This window comes from Ranitomeya imitator, chromosome 7, assembly GCF_032444005.1.
Source record: "Ranitomeya imitator isolate aRanImi1 chromosome 7, aRanImi1.pri, whole genome shotgun sequence".
NCBI classification, from domain to species: Eukaryota; Metazoa; Chordata; class Amphibia; order Anura; family Dendrobatidae; genus Ranitomeya; species Ranitomeya imitator.
Window position 1 is genome coordinate 72,438,881 of NC_091288.1, and position 17,892 is coordinate 72,456,772.

Genomic DNA, 17,892 nt, shown 5'->3' on the forward strand with positions numbered 1-17,892 from the left:
TATCCTCCTGACCATAACCCTTCCACTTGACCAAATACTGGAGTTTCCGTCTGGAAACACGAGAATCCAAGATCTTCTCCACAACATACTCCAATTCACCCTCCACCAGCACCGGAGCAGGAGGCTCAAGCGAAGGAACGACAGGTACCTCATACCTCCGCAACAACGACCGATGGAACACATTATGAATAGCAAACGATGCCGGGAGATCCAAACGAAACGACACAGGGTTAAGAATTTCCAAGATCCTATAGGGACCGATGAACCGAGGCTTGAACTTAGGAGAAGAGACCTTCATAGGAACAAAACGAGAAGACAACCACACCAAGTCCCCAACAAGAAGTCGAGGACCCACGCGGCGACGGCGATTAGCAAACTGCTGAGCCCTCTCCTGGGACAACTTCAAATTGTCCACCACATGACTCCAAATCCGATGCAACCTATCCACCACCATGTCCACTCCAGGACAATCAGAAAGCTTTACCTGACCAGAGGAAAAACGAGGATGAAACCCCGAATTACAAAAGAAAGGAGACACCAAGGTAGCAGAACTAGCCCGATTATTAAAGGCAAACTCGGCAAGCGGCAAAAAGGAAACCCAGTCATCTTGATCAGCAGAAACAAAACACCTTAAATAAGTTTCTAAAGTCTGATTAGTTCGTTCCGTCTGGCCATTCATCTGAGTATGGAATGCAGACGAAAAGGACAAATCAATGCCCATCTTAGCACAGAAAGTCCGCCAAAATCTAGACACAAACTGGGATCCCCTGTCAGAAACGATGTTCTCCGGAATGCCATGCAGACGGACCACGTTTTGAAAAAACAGAGGGACCAACTCAGAGGAGGAAGGTAACTTAGGCAAAGGTACCAGATGAACCATCTTAGAAAAGCGGTCACACACAACCCATATGACGGACATTTTTTGAGAGACAGGGAGATCCGAAATAAAGTCCATGGAAATGTGCGTCCAAGGCCTCTTCGGGATAGGCAAAGGTAGCAACAATCCACTGGCCCGAGAACAGCAAGGCTTAGCCCGAGCGCAAACTCCACAAGACTGCACGAAAGAACGCACATCCCTCGACAAGGAAGGCCACCAAAAAGACCTGGCCACCAAGTCTCTAGTACCAAATATTCCAGGATGACCTGCCAACACAGAAGAATGGACCTCGGAGATGACTCTACTGGTCCAATTATCCGGAACAAACAGTCTTTCCGGCGGACAACGATCAGGTTTATCCGCCTGAAACTCCTGCAAAGCACGCCGCAAGTCTGGGGAGACAGCCGACAAAATCACCCCATCCCTAAGGATACCAGTGGGCTCAGAATTTCCAGGGGAGTCAGGCACAAAACTCCTAGAAAGAGCATCCGCCTTCACATTCTTTGAACCTGGCAGGTATGAAACCACAAAATTGAAACGGGAGAAAAACAGTGACCAACGAGCCTGTCTAGGATTCAAACGCTTGGCAGACTCAAGGTACATCAGATTTTTGTGATCAGTCAAGACCACCACACGATGTCTAGCACCCTCAAGCCAATGACGCCACTCCTCAAATGCCCACTTCATGGCCAAAAGCTCCCGATTACCAACATCATAATTCCGTTCAGCGGGCGAAAATTTTCTAGAAAAGAACGCACATGGCTTCATCACTGAGCCATCGGAGCTTCTCTGTGACAAAACCGCCCCCGCTCCGATCTCGGAAGCATCGACCTCAACCTGAAAAGGAAGCGACGTATCTGGCTGACACAACACAGGAGCAGAAGAAAACCGGCGCTTAAGTTCCTGAAAGGCCTCCACAGCCGCAGGAGACCAATCAGTAACATCAGCACCCTTTTTAGTCAAATCCGTCAAAGGCTTAACAACACTAGAAAAATTAGTTATGAAGCGACGATAAAAATTAGCAAAGCCCAAGAACTTCTGTAGACTCTTAAGAGATGTAGGCTGCGTCCAGTCACAAATAGCCTGAACCTTGACGGGATCCATCTCAATAGTAGAAGGGGAAAAAATATACCCCAAAAAAGAAATCTTCTGGACTCCAAAGAGACATTTAGAACCCTTTACAAACAAAGAATTGGCCCGCAGGACCTGAAACACCTTCCTGACCTGCTGAACATGAGACTCCCAGTCATCAGAAAAAACCAAAACATCATCCAAATACACGATAATAAATTTATCCAGATATTCACGGAAAATATCGTGCATAAAAGACTGGAAGACAGAAGGAGCATTAGAAAGTCCAAAAGGCATCACCAAATACTCGAAATGGCCCTCAGGCGTATTAAGTGCGGTTTTCCACTCATCACCCTGCCTTATCCGCACAAGATTATACGCACCCCGAAGATCAATCTTAGTGAACCATTTAGCCCCCTTAATGCGAGCGAACAAATCAGTCAACAATGGCAAAGGATACTGATATTTGACTGTAATCTTATTCAAAAGACGATAATCTATGCAAGGCCTCAAGGAACCATCTTTTTTGGCCACAAAAAAAAAACCTGCTCCCAAAGGGGACGAAGATGGACAGATATGTCCCTTTTCCAAGGACTCCTTAACATAATTCCGCATAGCAGTATGCTCTGGCACTGACAGATTGAACAAACGACCTTTAGGGAATTTACTGCCGGGAATGAAATCTATAGCACAATCGCAATCCCTGTGAGGAGGAAGCGAACTGAGCTTAGGCTCCTCAAAAACCTCCCGATAATCAGACAAAAATACCGGAACCTCAGAAGGAGTAGATGAAGCGATAGAAATCGGAGATGCATCATCATGAACCCCCTGACATCCCCAGCTTAACACAGACATTGTTTTCCAGTCCAGGACTATGTTATGAGTTTGTAACCATGGCAGACCAAGCACTAAGACATCATGTAAATTATACAGTACCAGGAAGCGAATCACCTCCTGATGAACGGGAGTCATACGCATGGTCACTTGTGTCCAGTACTGAGGTTTATTCATAGCCAAAGGTGTAGAGTCAATTCCTTTCAAAGGAATAGGAACTTCCAGAGGCTCCAGACTAAACCCACAGCGATTGGCAAATGACCAATCCATAAGACTCAGGGCAGCGCCTGAATCCACATAGGCATCGACGGAAATGGATGATAATGAACAAATCAGCGTCACAGACAGAATGAACTTAGACTGTAAAGTACCAATGGCAACAGACTTATCAACCTTTTTTGTGCGTTTAGAGCATGCTGATATAACATGAGCTGAATCACCACAATAAAAACACAATCCATTTTTCCGCCTATAATTTTGCCGTTCACTTCTGGACTGAATTCTATCACATTGCATTATCTCAGGTGCCTGTTCAGAAGACACCGCCAAATGGTGCACAGGTTTGCGCTCCCGTAAACGCCGATCAATCTGAATAGCCATAGTCATGGACTCATTCAGACCTGTAGGCGCCGGGAACCCCACCATAACATCTTTAATGGCCTCAGAAAGGCCATCTCTGAATTTTGCAGCCAGAGCGCACTCATTCCACTGAGTAAGCACCGACCACTTCCGAAATTTCTGACAATATATTTCTGCTTCATCTTGCCCCTGAGAGAGAGCCAATAAAGCTTTTTCAGCCTGAATCTCTAGGTTAGGTTCCTCATAGAGCAAACCCAATGCCAGAAAAAACGCATCCACATTGAGCAACGCAGGATCCCCTGGTGCCAATGCAAATGCCCAATTCTGAGGGTCACCCCGCAGGAAAGATATAACAATCTTGACCTGCTGAGCAGGGTCTCCAGAGGAGCGAGATTTCAAGGAAAGAAACAACTTGCAATTGTTCCTAAAATTCAGAAAACTAGATCTATCTCCAGAAAAAAACTCTGGGACAGGAATTCTAGGTTCAGACATAGGCGTATGTACAACAAAATCTTGTATATTTTGAACCTTAGCAGCAAGATTATTCAGGCTGGAAGCCAAACTCTGGACGTCCATGATAAACAGCTGAGGTCAGAGCCATTCAAGGATTAGGAGGAGGAAAGAAGCAGTCAAGCTGCAATTAAGGCTAGGCAGCAAACACTGAGGAGGAGAAAAAAAAAAAAAAAAACTTCCTCAGACTACTTTTCTTCCTACTTCAGCCAAAACGATGACCAATTTTTTTTGTCCGGCTATACTGTCATGATCCCAATGGCAGGGGATCACAAAAGGACAAGCACAAAAACAAAACAAGCTCTAGGGTGATGGAACCTGAGCTGACCGCGATCCACAAAACAAGCTCTAGGGTGATGGAACCTGAGCTGACCGCGATCCTGAACCTAAACACACAACTAGCAGTAGCCGGGGAATGTGCCTACGATGATTCCTAGACGTCTCGCGCCAGCCGAAGGATTAACTTCCCCTATAAGAAGAAACACAGACCTCACTTGCCTCCAGAGAAACACCCCACAGAAATAGCAGCCCCCCACATGTAATAACGGTGAAATGAGAGGAAAGCACATACGTAGTTATGAAAATAGAATCAGCAAAAATGAGGCCCACTAAAGCTAGATAGCAGAGGATACAAAAGTGAACTGCGCGGTCAGCGAAAAACCCTTCAAAAAACCATCCTGAAATTACTTGAACTCATGTGCCAACTCATGGAACATGAGGAGTAATTTCAGCCCACTAGAGCAACCAGCAGCAAGGAATCACATCTCTGCAAGCTGGACTAAGACAAAAATTAAGCAAAACGTGGAACAGGAAAATCAAAACTTAGCTTGTCCTGAAGATAACAGATGCAGGGAGCAGAGGTAAAAAGACACGCTGATTACATTGATAGCCGGCGAGGAAATGACAAAAAAAGCCAGGTTAAATAGGAAACTCCCATAACCTGATGGAACAGGTGGACACCAGAGACCGCAGAGAACACAAGTCACCCAGTACCATCAGTAACTACCAGAGGGAGCCCAAAAACAGAACTCACAACAGCCACCATGGACTCAGATCCTGGAGTGCCAGACGTGTCCCACTGCTTAAGCCAGTACATGTCCGGGCCCGTCTGAAGTTTGCTAGAGAGCATTTGGATGATCCAGAGGAGTTTTGGGAGAATGTCCTATGGTCTGATGAAACCAAACTGGAACTGTTTGGTAGAAACACAACTTGTCGTGTTTGGAGGAAAAAGAATACTGAGTTGCATCCATCAAACACCATACCTACTGTAAAGCATGGTGGTGGAAACATCATGCTTTGGGGCTGTTTCTCTGCAAAGGGGCCAGGACGACTGATCCGGGTACATGAAAGAATGAATGGGGCCATGTATCGTGAGATTTTGAGTGCAAACCTCCTTCCATCAGCAAGGGCATTGAAGATGAAACATGGCTGGGTCTTTCAACATGACAATGATCCAAAGCACACCGCCAGGGCAACGAAGGAGTGGCTTCATAAGAAGCATTTCAAGGTCCTGGAGTGGCCTAGCCAGTCTCCAGATCTCAACCCTATAGAAAACCTTTGGAGGGAGTTGAAAGTCTGTGTTGCCAAGCGAAAAGCCAAAAACATCACTGCTCTAGAGGAGATCTGCATGGAGGAATGGGCCAACATACCAACAACAGTGTGTGGCAACCTTTTGAAGACTTACAGAAAACGTTTGACCTCTGTCATTGCCAACAAAGGATATATTACAAAGTATTGAGACGAAATTTTGTTTCTGACCAAATACTTATTTTCCACCATAATATGCAAATAAAATGTTAAAAAAACAGACAATGTGATTTTCTGGATTTTTTTTTCTCAGTTTGTCTCCCATAGTTTAGGTCTACCTATGATGTAAATTACAGACGCCTCTCATCTTTTTAAGTGGTGGAACTTGCACTATTGCTGACTGACTAAATACTTTTTTGCCCCACTGTATGTGCAACTTAAGTCTTCCCTCTATTTGTTTATCAATGTAATTATTACAAATAAGAATTCTCATAAATCAAGATTTCTTACTTTTAATAAAAGAGCTCTTTTTTTAACCTAGGTTGATTCTTAAAGCTTAAATGAATTTTTTTAACATTGTCTAGTTGATTATATGTAAATAGACCATATGATAAATAATATGAATACAAATATTGAGTGCACTGTATACATGTACTTTTTTAAATTATATTTTCAAAGGGTGTGCAATTTGCAACTCAGAACTTACAAATCACATATTCAGACTAAATTATTAGTTCAGTAAAATCTTCTTTTAAATACAAACTCTGACGGACATACTTGTGGTGCGTCTCACAGAGGATGTGCTGGTGGACAATGAGTTTTCTTCTTTATCTATAGGGATAATTTTCCTGGTTGGATGGATTGAGGAAGGTCTAGGCAGAGAGGAACGTTTCTCTGGGCTCTTGGACATTCCATCCTTGAAAAAAAGAAAAAAACAGTGAAGATGAAGGCAGTCTATCAGAATACGTATGCATTCTCTTAATGAAAGCAGATCTGTCCTTATCTGATTCTTTTTTGGTTAAGAGTAGTTTGGTATGAAGAAATCATTTCTTTTCTCTTAGCCAAAATGGTAAAAAAGTGACATTTGACTAGTAGCAACTTTCAAAGAATACAGCAGACACATAGGTTGAATTTTGCTGAATTCATAAGGGCATCCCTCCCAACACTGTCAGCAATCATCGACAATCTATTGTAGAAGCAGAGACACAGTAGCCCATCAGCAATATCCTTACAGAGTGGTCTGTGTTTTATTTCTGATAAAATCACAGTTTGATCTACCCGTTCTGTGAATGCTGAGCTCTATATAGCCCCGCCCACACTTCTGATTGGCAGCTTCCCTTTCTGTGTACACTGTACATAGGCCGAAAGCTGCCAATCGGCTTTCAGTACACTGTACATAGGTCGAAAGCTGCCAATCAGTAGTGTGGGCGGAGCTTTACAGAGCTCATGAGTGTGGAGGACTACATGACATCAGGTTTACTAGTCCTGTAGTGATATTCTCCTGCTGATAAAACATCAATTTTATTAAAACTACAGCCAGAAGCCCAGAAAGTGGCACATCGCTGGAAAAAGGTCACTGCAGTAGATCTTCCTATTGCACATGCTCACAAACACTTGTCCTATTTACATCCCTAGACAGGTATCTGTCCTTTGACAAAACAAGAGTGATTTGCTAATTTCAGCCATTTCGGATTTTTCTTTTTCTATTCCCAGAAAACCTCTTCATGGTGGAGATGATGGATAATTAATGCCAAATGATGTACAAGCTAAAAAATATAATAACTCAGTGGGTGAAACAATAGCCCTGGATTGGAAATAGCACATTAATACTTTTTTAGGAGTAGTCTCAGGGCAATATTCCCAATATACATGACATTTATCCTGTACTAACAATGTTAAATACTGACTATTACAGGCACTTAAAAGCACAGAGAAAAAAAATTGTTTTACTCACAGTAATTCTGTCTCTGGACTGCCGAATGCCACTAGGAGTTTGTTGGGAATCACCCCCTGTAGATATCAGCAAAGACAAGAAGGAAAAGAAAAACTTAATGGTTATAAGCGATATTTTGAAATATTATGGAACCACCAGGAGTAGATTCGATCATGGGTAGATCGCTATCTATGGCTGCACTTGCTGCTACTCATATAGTGTGTGGATACGGTGTCTTATGTATGACATAGTTTACTTAGAATACATTTCATATTCTCTACAGCTATAAGTCAGTAATGGGAAGTGGAAATCACAGGACTATGCACACCAATCGCTTGGGATAACAGTTCCGATAGTTTAGACATGTGTATCCTGTAGAAAGGCGCAGAATGCAGGTTTGGATTACAGGATCTGAGACTTTATGTTTTTGTGTGTTCTTTAAAAAATATCAAGTTTCAAACAAAGGTCTTGTTTTTTTTAATACTTTTTGGACACTCGCAGGTGAGAATAATCACGTCATGATTTGAATAGTATGGTTTAATCATTATTGAATCTGATGCTACTGCTGCTTCTTATTCACTACAATATTGATAGAAACAAATTTTCTCTTCAAAACCGAGTTACAAGCTGGGCTCACTTCGGCCTGGAACTATTGTAGTTACCGGAAGCAGTCAACCTTCCACGTCACAATGATGTTTGGTGACCTAAGAATCAAGACTAGTCAACAGCGCCTTGTCATTCAGTGTTAACTCCACAAGCGCAGCTGCTAGCACTGGCAAATACACACTGTTACTATAGCCACAAGGCGTGTTCAGCCGGCTCGTCAACATTACCAGCCAATACTTAGAATATCTGCATATCTTAAGGGTTTTTTTCAAACAGTAAAGTGAAGTGAACATTTGTACTAAAGACTAAGAGCTCGTGCACACAACTGATTATCTCAGAGGAGTGCTATAGTGGCATGTAAAAGTTTGGGCAACCCTGGTCAAAATTACTGTTATTGTGAACAGATAAGCAAGTTGAAGATGAAATGATCTCTAAAAAGGGCCAAAGTTAAAGATGACACATTTCCGTTGTATTTTAGTAAGAAATATGTATAGATTGTCATTTTTTATATTTTAAAAATTACAAAAAGGAAAATTGGCCGATGCAAACTTTTGGGCACTCTTGGAGATTTGTTTGCCCAGATAACTTTGACCAAGTTTTCAGCTCTTAATTAGCCTGTTAGGGTTATGGCTTGTTCACCATCATTGTTAGGAAAAGGCCAGGTGATGCAAATTCCCCAGCTTTATGAAAACTCAGCCTCTTTTAACCTTGTGCCAAAAAAACAGATGCCATGGGTTCTTCTAAGCAGCTGCCTACTACTCTGAAAATGAAAATGGTGGAGGCCCACAAAGCAGAAGGGTATAAGAAGATAGCAAAATGTTTTCAAGTTTCCCCAGTTCAAAATCTAATTAAGAAATGGCAGTTATCAGGAACAGTGGAGGTCAAGATAAGTCATGAAGACCAAGCAAAATTTCACTGAGAACTGCTCATATGATTGCTAGGGAAGCAAATCATAACCCCAGCTTGACTGCAAAAGATCTTCAAGAAGATTTAGCAGACTCTGGAGTTGTGGTACATTGTTCTACTGTTCAGAGACACCTGCACAAATATGACTTTCATGGAAGAGTGATCAGAAGAAAACCTCTCCTGCATCCTCAGTATAAAATTCAGCATCAGAAGTATGCAAAAGAACATCTAAACAAGTCTGATGCATTTCGGAAACAAGTCCTGTGGTCTGATGAGGTTAAAATAGAACTCTTTGGCCACAATGATCAAAGGTATGTGTGGAGAAAAAAGGGCACATAATTTCAGGAAAAGAACATCTTGCCAAACATTAACCATGGTCAATCATGCTTTTGGGTTTTGTTGCAGCCAATGGCACAGGGAACATTTCATGGGTAGAGGGAAGAATGGATTCAATGAAATTTCTACAAATTCTTGATGCAAACATAACTATCTGTAAAAAAGCTGAAGTTAAAAAAAGAGGATGGCTTCTACAAATGGACAATGATCCTTAACACATGTCAAAATCCACAATAGACTTCCTCAAAGGGTGCAAGCAGATGGTTTTATAATGGCCCTCACATTCCTCTCATCTGGACACCATTGAAAATCTGTGTATAGACCTCAAAATAGAAGCGCATGCAAGCAGGCACCGGAATCTCAGAATTTTACATGGAAGAATGGATGAAAAACCTTAAATGAGAATTGAAAGACACTTGCCTGTCTACAAAAAGCATTTACAAGCAGTGATACTTGCAAAGCGTGTGCTACTAGGTCCAACAATGCAGGGTGCCAAAACTTTTTCATGGGCCCATTTTCATTTTTGCAATTTTCAAAAATTTAAAAGATGAAAATATATATTTTTTTTGCTCAAAATACAAAGCAAATGTGTCATCTTTACCCCTTTTGGAGATCATATAATCTTCAACTTCCTCAACTCTTCACAAGAACAGTAATTTTAGCCAGGATTACCCAAACTTTAGCATGCCACTGTACGCATGAATTTCATGGATAGCACTGGTACCCATGATATTCTATGGGAGTAAGCGCATGTCCGATTTTTCCTCAGACTGAGTGGTCTGAGGAAATAACAGGAGACATGTTCAATTGTGACGGTCCATCAAAAATATCAGACAGAACACGGACGACATCTGAGTGCATGAACTGACAGAATGGAGAAGGTGGAGAAACTTTTTTTTCTGTTCACCTCCGAGATACAACTGATGCCACTGGGATCAAAATCTGATCAGAATAATCTGACCACTTTTCTCAGATGGAGAGAAAACAGTCTTGTGAGTCTACCCTAAAAGTGACAAAATAGTTTCATATTTAACCAAAACAAAGGTTCACTGATTGAAATTAAACAGCGTTAATTTCAAACAGTGTTTGAAATCTTTAGCTAATAATTAACTGCATTTGGCTTGTATGACCAACACAAAAATTGTTTTGGGAAATGTCGATTAAAATGAGAGTGTTATTGCCAATACATCGACGATCTCTCGCCCAGTGTAAGTCAACATGTACGGCTGGTTTGAAAAAGTGTAATGACTAATACCAAGAAAAATGTGTATTGCTCACTAGTCATGAAAAGAGTAACTACTGATATCTTAATAACGGAACATACGAGAGGGAAGCTTCATGAAAAATGAAACACCGATATCACATCAGTTAATATTATATCTTCTGCCAAACAGCTTTCCTGAATAAACTTCAAAATGTTCATAGGTAACAAACAGTCACCAAGTCACATTGCTCCTAAAGTCAATATTCAAAAAATCAAATATGGATGTTTATGTGAATAATAGATGTTTTTTCGCTTTCAGAAACTTTTAGATCCACAGGAAAAAGAAATTGAAAAATGTAATCTTGATCTGGAAATAGTGATATATAGTATTTAGGAAAATGCACAACGTCATCCAAAATGATTAATACAGGAGAGATAAATGCTTCCAAGATACTATGTATATATATATATATATATATATATATATATATATATATACATATATATATATACACCGTAGATATCACTCCCATCTCCTTGACCTGAGCCTGCGCAGAATATTGGGCAGAGCCTTCTTACTTGGTGGTTTCAGTTGTTGTAAGGAACTGCTGAATAATTAGCTTTGCTACCTAATTATATTCATCCTTCACTGGGATATGATCTAAAAGCCCTTAACGAAACTTTATATTTTGAAAGTTTTGCTAGCTTAGATCTGGAAGTAGGAAAAAATGAACACAGGCATGCATTTACAAGATGTTTAAGCTGAAGACGCCAACAGTTTCAATACACTGATCTGCACAGTAATGTAAAATAGATTTGATGTAGTTAATGTATGAGACGGAGGCAAATCAATGGAAATGTGTACCATGGTTGCAATCGATCATGAAGTTTCCACCAGAACAGAGACATGGATATACAAACTTCTAAGAAAGCACTAAGTCACTATGCCAAGATACAACCAATGCACGCTTATGGCTCTTGCAAGCGAATGTGATCATGAGTTCTGCAAAGAAATGAACAAGAATCCATAAATAAACAAATAGAATAGGAAATTAAATAAGAAGCAACATAAAATAAAATGTCTGCAAGCCTCTGACATGGACTTTCATTATTATGGAATACTGAAATTTCTTCAATGGAATAGAAAAAAAACTGAAAAAAAAATAACAAAAGATAAGAAAGTCTGCAGGGATGAAATCTGCAAGTCACATAACATGAAACCATCCAAAACAATGTTTGCCAGCCACATTTGCAAAAAAAACGGAACAAAGCAGTCACCTGCCGGCTTCCTCCTCACGCAGCCCTGATGGGCCGGTCTAGACTGCTTGACCGCAGGTTTTAAAATTACTTTCCTGGAGGGAGAGTGGGGCTGAGCATCTGATTTTTTACCAATTTCTGTTTTCTTTAGAACTGCTATAGACAGAGAAGATGGGAAGAAAAGAAAGAAGCACATAGTCAGGGGAGTTAACACATAGCTAGTTATCATTAGATTGCATGGTGTTAAACAGTTAGGTTCCCTGGCAGAGTCACCAAGCTGTACTTGGAGGCAAAAGATGAGTAAGTGATGGACCTTTTTTCCGTCTCGCTTCATCTCTGGAGGTTGCGCTAAGATCCCTTTTACTTATTTTCCTTTCAGGTGTTGAAATGCGACCTCGGCCAGTCTTGAAAGGCTTATCTTTCCTGTGTCTTTCAACAGGAACCTTCTGGATTTCTCGCTCAACCTTCTCCTCCTTAGGAATGGGTTCTATTCCTTCAGTCATAAGGCTCCTGTCCTCATCTGTGCACATGAGAAGAGTTAGAACAGCAGCAGAAGATTTTATATGCAAAATACATCCATGAAAAGTAACAGAGCGGAGTATGTCATTGGATGCATCAGCTATCTGCAGTATTTCCAACATTTACAGGTCTAGCTAGTTTTCATAAAGGGAACCTGTCACCATGAAAATACTATCCAAGCTACAGGAATCATGTGATAGAGCAGAAGGAGCTGAGCAGATAGATATATAGTTTTATGAGAAAAGATTCAGTATAGCCTGTTTTTAATCATTTAAATTTGTGTCCTTTCTGGGATTTTGGGTCCAGTGGGCGGTCCTATCAGTGACTGACAGCTCTCTCTATATGTACACTCATACAAAGTAAGCTGTCAGTCACTGATAGGACCGACTGCTGGACCCAAAATCCCAGAAAGGACACAAATTTAAATGATTAAAAACGGGGTACATTAAATCTTTTCTCATAAAACTATATATCTATGTGCTCAGCGCCTTCTGATCTATCACATGATGTCTGTAGCTTGGATGGTATTTTCATGGTGACAGGTTCACTTTAAAGGGTTTTTTCAGGGAATTTAAAAAAAATGTTCTTTTTTTAAAAAATAATTTAAAAAAGTAATACACTTTTGAATACACTTACTGAATTTTTTTCTGATTGCCTGCTACGTTTCTTGCATCCCCCACTGCTCATTGTTTCAGATGCTGTGTAATAACATGTTATGGTGAGAAAACATGAAATGATGGCATATGCCAATCATTGCCTACAGCAGTGATGATTTGACACTATGAAGGACATATTAACAAATGATTGGGGATGCAGGAGACTAGCAGTGGGTCAAAAAAAACCTTTTCAACTGTTATGCATTTTGAGCCCAAGCCATAAGTTTAGAAATATAAGTCCAAACTTTAGATTTCCCACTCTTTGAATCCATTCCTGTCTTTGGCTCAAAAACTGAACTAATAAAGCCTTAACCCAGCGGTGCACAGCCCTAACTACTACATCAATATTAGCGAGCATTCCTATATCGGGTGATATACATTTTCCTATGCATTTTAGATATTTAAAGATTCTTCATTTGAATTTAGTGATTCACTGAAATGTAAATAACAAAGTACAAATTATTTAGTAGAAATAGAAGCAGTGGATGTGTCTGCTGGGTAACCCAATACGCCCCTCTCCTTGATAAAGTGGTAATTATACAGCTGTCGTCTCTGATTGCTGACAGCCGTTAACTGGTAAAATCATTGCACTGTTGGTAGCTGTTGTGCCCAATTCATTGTAGCTTTATGAGCAATGAAGACAGAATATTTTCACGGAGGGAGGTTCAGCAGGAAAAGCTGCTACTCTAGCTTATGGTTATCAAGACATATGTCTGGATTCTCTATCATTGAAATAGGCAGTCAAGTATAGTATCCTTAATTTAGACTTTAAGTGACTACACAGGGTTTGAAAAAAATCTAATTCGCATTTTTCTTCTGAAAGTCACACTTTTTTAAAGCCTTGCATTTTATCAAACGAAAGGTGTCCATAACTGTTTGATGCATAAAACCCTGTATGTAACCCCTTTCTCATGTACAGCACCATGGAATTAATGGTGCTATAAAATTATTATTAATAATAATAATAATAATAATAATAATAATAATAAAATGCATTATTTTTATTGAAGTCAACAAGCACATCACATGCAAATGTAAAGCAGTTCTGAGAACATTTCCTGGAACTGCTTCTTTAATAGAAAGTGCAAGTGTGGCTTTCAATTGGTCCACTCAGCTCTGCTTGGATAAGATGGGAATTTGAATTGGGCTGGGCTGCAATATCAGACACAGCCCAAGTATAGGAGTGGCTCTGTGGTTTTTTTTTCTTATCTCCGCAAATGTTTTGAATGCATTCGGTAAATCATGCCAATTGACCTAATTGGGAATATCACAGTTTAAAAAATTCAACAGTAACATTTTATACTAAGATACAGTTATTCATATACTATAGTGTTGTGGGATTTAGTGATTCCACTGATTATTTAATAATACATTATTGAATTGTTACCCACCTTGCGTGTCCACCCAGATGCTGTCTGTATCCAATACTGAATCATCTATGGTGGTCTCATCTTTGTAATCATCCTGAGTTTCTGTCTTGTATTCAGTTTCTTGATCTGGAGAGGCAAGCATACAAGGTGAACCTTCTCTGGGTTCTTCATGAGACTCTTCTTCTAGTACTTCTTCCTCTTCTTCTTCTTCCTCCTCTTCTTCTGTCATGTGCCTTTCTTCTGTTTCCGAAGCCTCAGATGCTGCAAAGCGGACATTGTGAGACAAATTTTCACTTTCATCTGTAGCAGTTTGTACTACTTGAATAAAGTCCTCTTCTACCATGACTACTGACTCAATAATAGCTGTTGCTTCCTCCAGACATTCTGCAGATGGCTCTTTATCTTCTTCTCCAGACTGCTGTGGTATTTCTAGTGGTATATCTTTGCTGCACTCCTCAATCACTTCTACCTCAAGGTCCTCCTTATCATCTACAACCACTGCTTTATCACCTACAGCCTGGACCTCCAGGTCCATTTCATCTTTTGTTATTACTGTTTCAACAGTTTGTTCTTCCTGAGGTTCACACAATTTTTCAATTTGCACTTCCTCTGTGCCATCTTTCTCAGTCTCAGGTGCTGAAGTAACAATATTTTCTGATGGCTCATTTGTGATGTTTGTAGAGGCTTCACTGCTGTCTGGTTTCTGTACATCAGTGGTGGTTACATCTTGAGATGTATCTGGGGCTTGTTCTGGCTCTCCACTGGATTCATAAGATTCTTCTTTGTCAACAGCTTCTTGATGCACTAAGTCGGGTTTTGCACCTTTCTCTTTCAAGTCCAATTCAGAAAGCTTGGAGACTTCTTTAACTGGAGAAACTTCTTCCTCAGCTTCTTCTTTCACCAAAGCAGAATTGGATTCCTTAGTATCTTGAGTTTCATTTTCTGTCTCAGATTCCTTCTGTGCCTGTGGCTCAGCTTTGGTTGATTCGGTCACCTGTTGGTGACTAAATGTTTCCTCAGTAGACAACTTTGTTTCTTCCAGATCTGACACAGTTATAGGGCATGTATCAATTTCAGACTCTTTAGCTGTGGATTCTTCTTTTGAGGCATGAACAGATATATTATCATCTCTATTTACTTCATCATCCTTTTCAATTGACATCTTTGAGAATGAATCTTTTCCCTCTACTATTACAGCTTCGACATTGTCCAGTTGCGTTTTTTGCTCAACTGTATCCTGACTTTCCTTTAAATCAATCTGTTCCTCAACCTTTTCACCCATACTGCCAAGCTTAATCTCACAAATCATTTTTTCAGACTCTGACTCCCATCCCACAGAAACAGTGTCACCTGTAGAGTCCTGCCTTTCTTTTCCAAGCTTCTCTGCAGCAGCAAGTTTTACCTGAATAATGGATGGGTCTACAGCATGACTTTCATAGAGGGTAGACATGCCACCACTTATATTTTCACTGTCTTGTACAGGGGATGGCAGAGGGACAGTGTATTTATTAAAAACACAGTAGCCCAATTCTTCTTGCTGGCTATCTGTCTTTACAAGAAGGTTGGTACCTTCTATCACAGTTGCTTGTTGGCTTACATTACTTTCATCTATAATGATTTCAGAACTTGCAGATTTTCTTCTAGCAGCATCAGACTCTGTACTACCTGAATCTAATCTGGACCTGGGGCCTGTTAAATCTAACATTTCAGGCAAGTCAGGTGCCATAATTGTACCATTTTTGTAGTACTCTTTTGCTGGGTACTGGGATTCACATAATGGCTCTAGCTCAAATCGTTCTTTTACTGTGTCTTTAACTGTTTCTTCTTTCTCTTCCTCCTCTTCCTCCTGTTCCTGTTCTTCTGGGAATGAAGGCGCTTTTTCTAATGCAGGAGTGGTTGCTGGAAAATCAGCTTCATCTCCTTCATCCAAGCTTCCACTTGTGTTAGAAAGAATATCAGTAGCCAGTGGGGAGAGATCGTGGGCACGGGCATAAGTGAAGCCTAGTGCTATGGAGTCAAGACAAGACATGGGGAGATTTATGGACATACTTCTCTGCTCAATGGCAGATCTACCACCAAGTCCTAAACTGCGGCTCAGGGTTAGATCATCTTTATTTTTACTAAGGAATTGTGATTTGTCAGAATAAATATTTGGATCAATTGTAAAAAGACGATCTCCTGATGATATAGTTGACTGAAGTTTTGTAGTTGTAAGTGAGCTATAACCAACATCTTGAGCTGTGGCACTGCTTTTTTTATCAGGCATTGAGGCTAAGTCTTCTTCTTCTTCTTCTTCTTCTACTTCTTCATCATCACCTTTGGCTATATGTGGTATTGAGCAGGCTTCATATGGTGGTTCTTTGACATCGGTCAGCTCATAGTAATCACTGCTCTGTTGGACATTACTCCCTAAGGCTTGCTCTTTCAATGCAGATGTTTCAAAATATGTAGACATTCCAGACTTATCTTCATCGAGTTTAATTTTTGGATCATGTAGAGCTTTGCTGTCACTTTGAATCTCTGATACAACTAGTTCCTTTTCCTCATGTGGAAGTGGGTCTGTACTACTCACCAGTGGCACATCCATTTTCTCTGTATCGTGCATTTCAAGGTGACCTTTAGCTGTTGAGCTTATCAGCTCATCTTGACTACTGGTTATATCTTTTATGCTGGACTCTTTATTAGAAATGTCTTTCAGCTGCTCTGAGTTCTCATTAGATTTGCTAACAATTGCCTCGTCTTGTTTTACTGGAATGTCTGATTGACCAAGGATATCTGTCTTGGAATGACCGTCACCCCTGTCTTCAATATATTTATCAGATTCTTTCTCAAGAACAATGTTAGATACATCTGAACTTGGGATGTTTTCTTGTTTCTGAATACTTGTAACGTTAATAGTGTCTGCCTCTCCCTGGTAGCTATCACCTGCTCTATCTTTGGTTGCATCTAAAATATCTGGCTTAGTTGTACTTATATCTTCTTCAACCGCTTCTGTCACAGTCTGGTCTAATAAAGAAGAATGTTGCAAAGACATTTCACTATGACTTGACCGAAAACTAGAGAAAATATTTTCATTCTCGCTGGTTGAGTGGTCTGGTGAAAGATTGTCTTTGCTTTCAACCTCAACCCTGCTAAAGTCAAGTTGTTCAGCTTCGGGAGATGTTGGAGTACAAGGCTCTACAGAAAATGAGTAAACGTGTGGCACTGAAAACATGACAGCAGTGCTAGAGATCTGTAGCGCTGATGGAAATTTCTCATCTTCTTTCTCGGATTTCTTTTCATCCTTCTCTGAAGATTCTAGTCCCATAGTATCTTGCTTACTCTTTTCTTCAGTCTTAGTTTTCTGAATATCTTCAACAGTGTCTACAGCTTCCACAGAGTAGGGCAGAGAATCCAACTGTCCTTGTGCCCCCATCTTCGAGGCTGAAAATACATCTAAAGCAGTTTGATTTTATTTTTCACAACACAAATACAAAAACAAATAGACACCATAGAAAACAGAAGCATAACCAGCCAATGTAAAAAGTAGAAAATACAAACACATTTGTAAAATAGGGTAACTTGAAGCAAATGCCACATACATTGTAACCTGATTACAACATGTATAATACAAATAATAATTTTCATTTGGAGAAGTACTAGTACTAACGCCTCATTGCTACAATAGAAAGCTTGTTCCAAACATAATGGAGAACTAACCACAGATC

At 40.3% G+C, this 17,892-nt stretch overlaps 1 protein-coding gene across 40 annotated transcripts in view; it reads right to left on the reverse strand.

Moving 5' to 3' along the window:
• Positions 1-17,892, reverse strand: part of MAP2 (microtubule associated protein 2) — a 323,896-nt gene that overhangs the window by 17,732 nt on the left and 288,272 nt on the right. For 19 of the 40 annotated variants that reach the window (XM_069733503.1, XM_069733495.1, XM_069733482.1 and 16 more), the window contains 5 exons: positions 14,207-17,608; positions 11,954-12,160; positions 11,662-11,796; positions 7,353-7,408; positions 6,176-6,314 (listed from right to left, as the gene is read on the reverse strand). In XM_069733503.1, the coding sequence (XP_069589604.1) occupies positions 6,176-6,314; positions 7,353-7,408; positions 11,662-11,796; positions 11,954-12,160; positions 14,207-17,608 (3,939 nt within the window). Of the gene's footprint in view, positions 1-6,175; positions 6,315-7,352; positions 7,409-11,248; positions 11,387-11,661; positions 11,797-11,953; positions 12,161-14,206; positions 17,621-17,892 lie in introns of those variants that run through there. The other 21 variants (XM_069733469.1, XM_069733496.1, XM_069733491.1 and 18 more) reach the window with 3 other exon arrangements.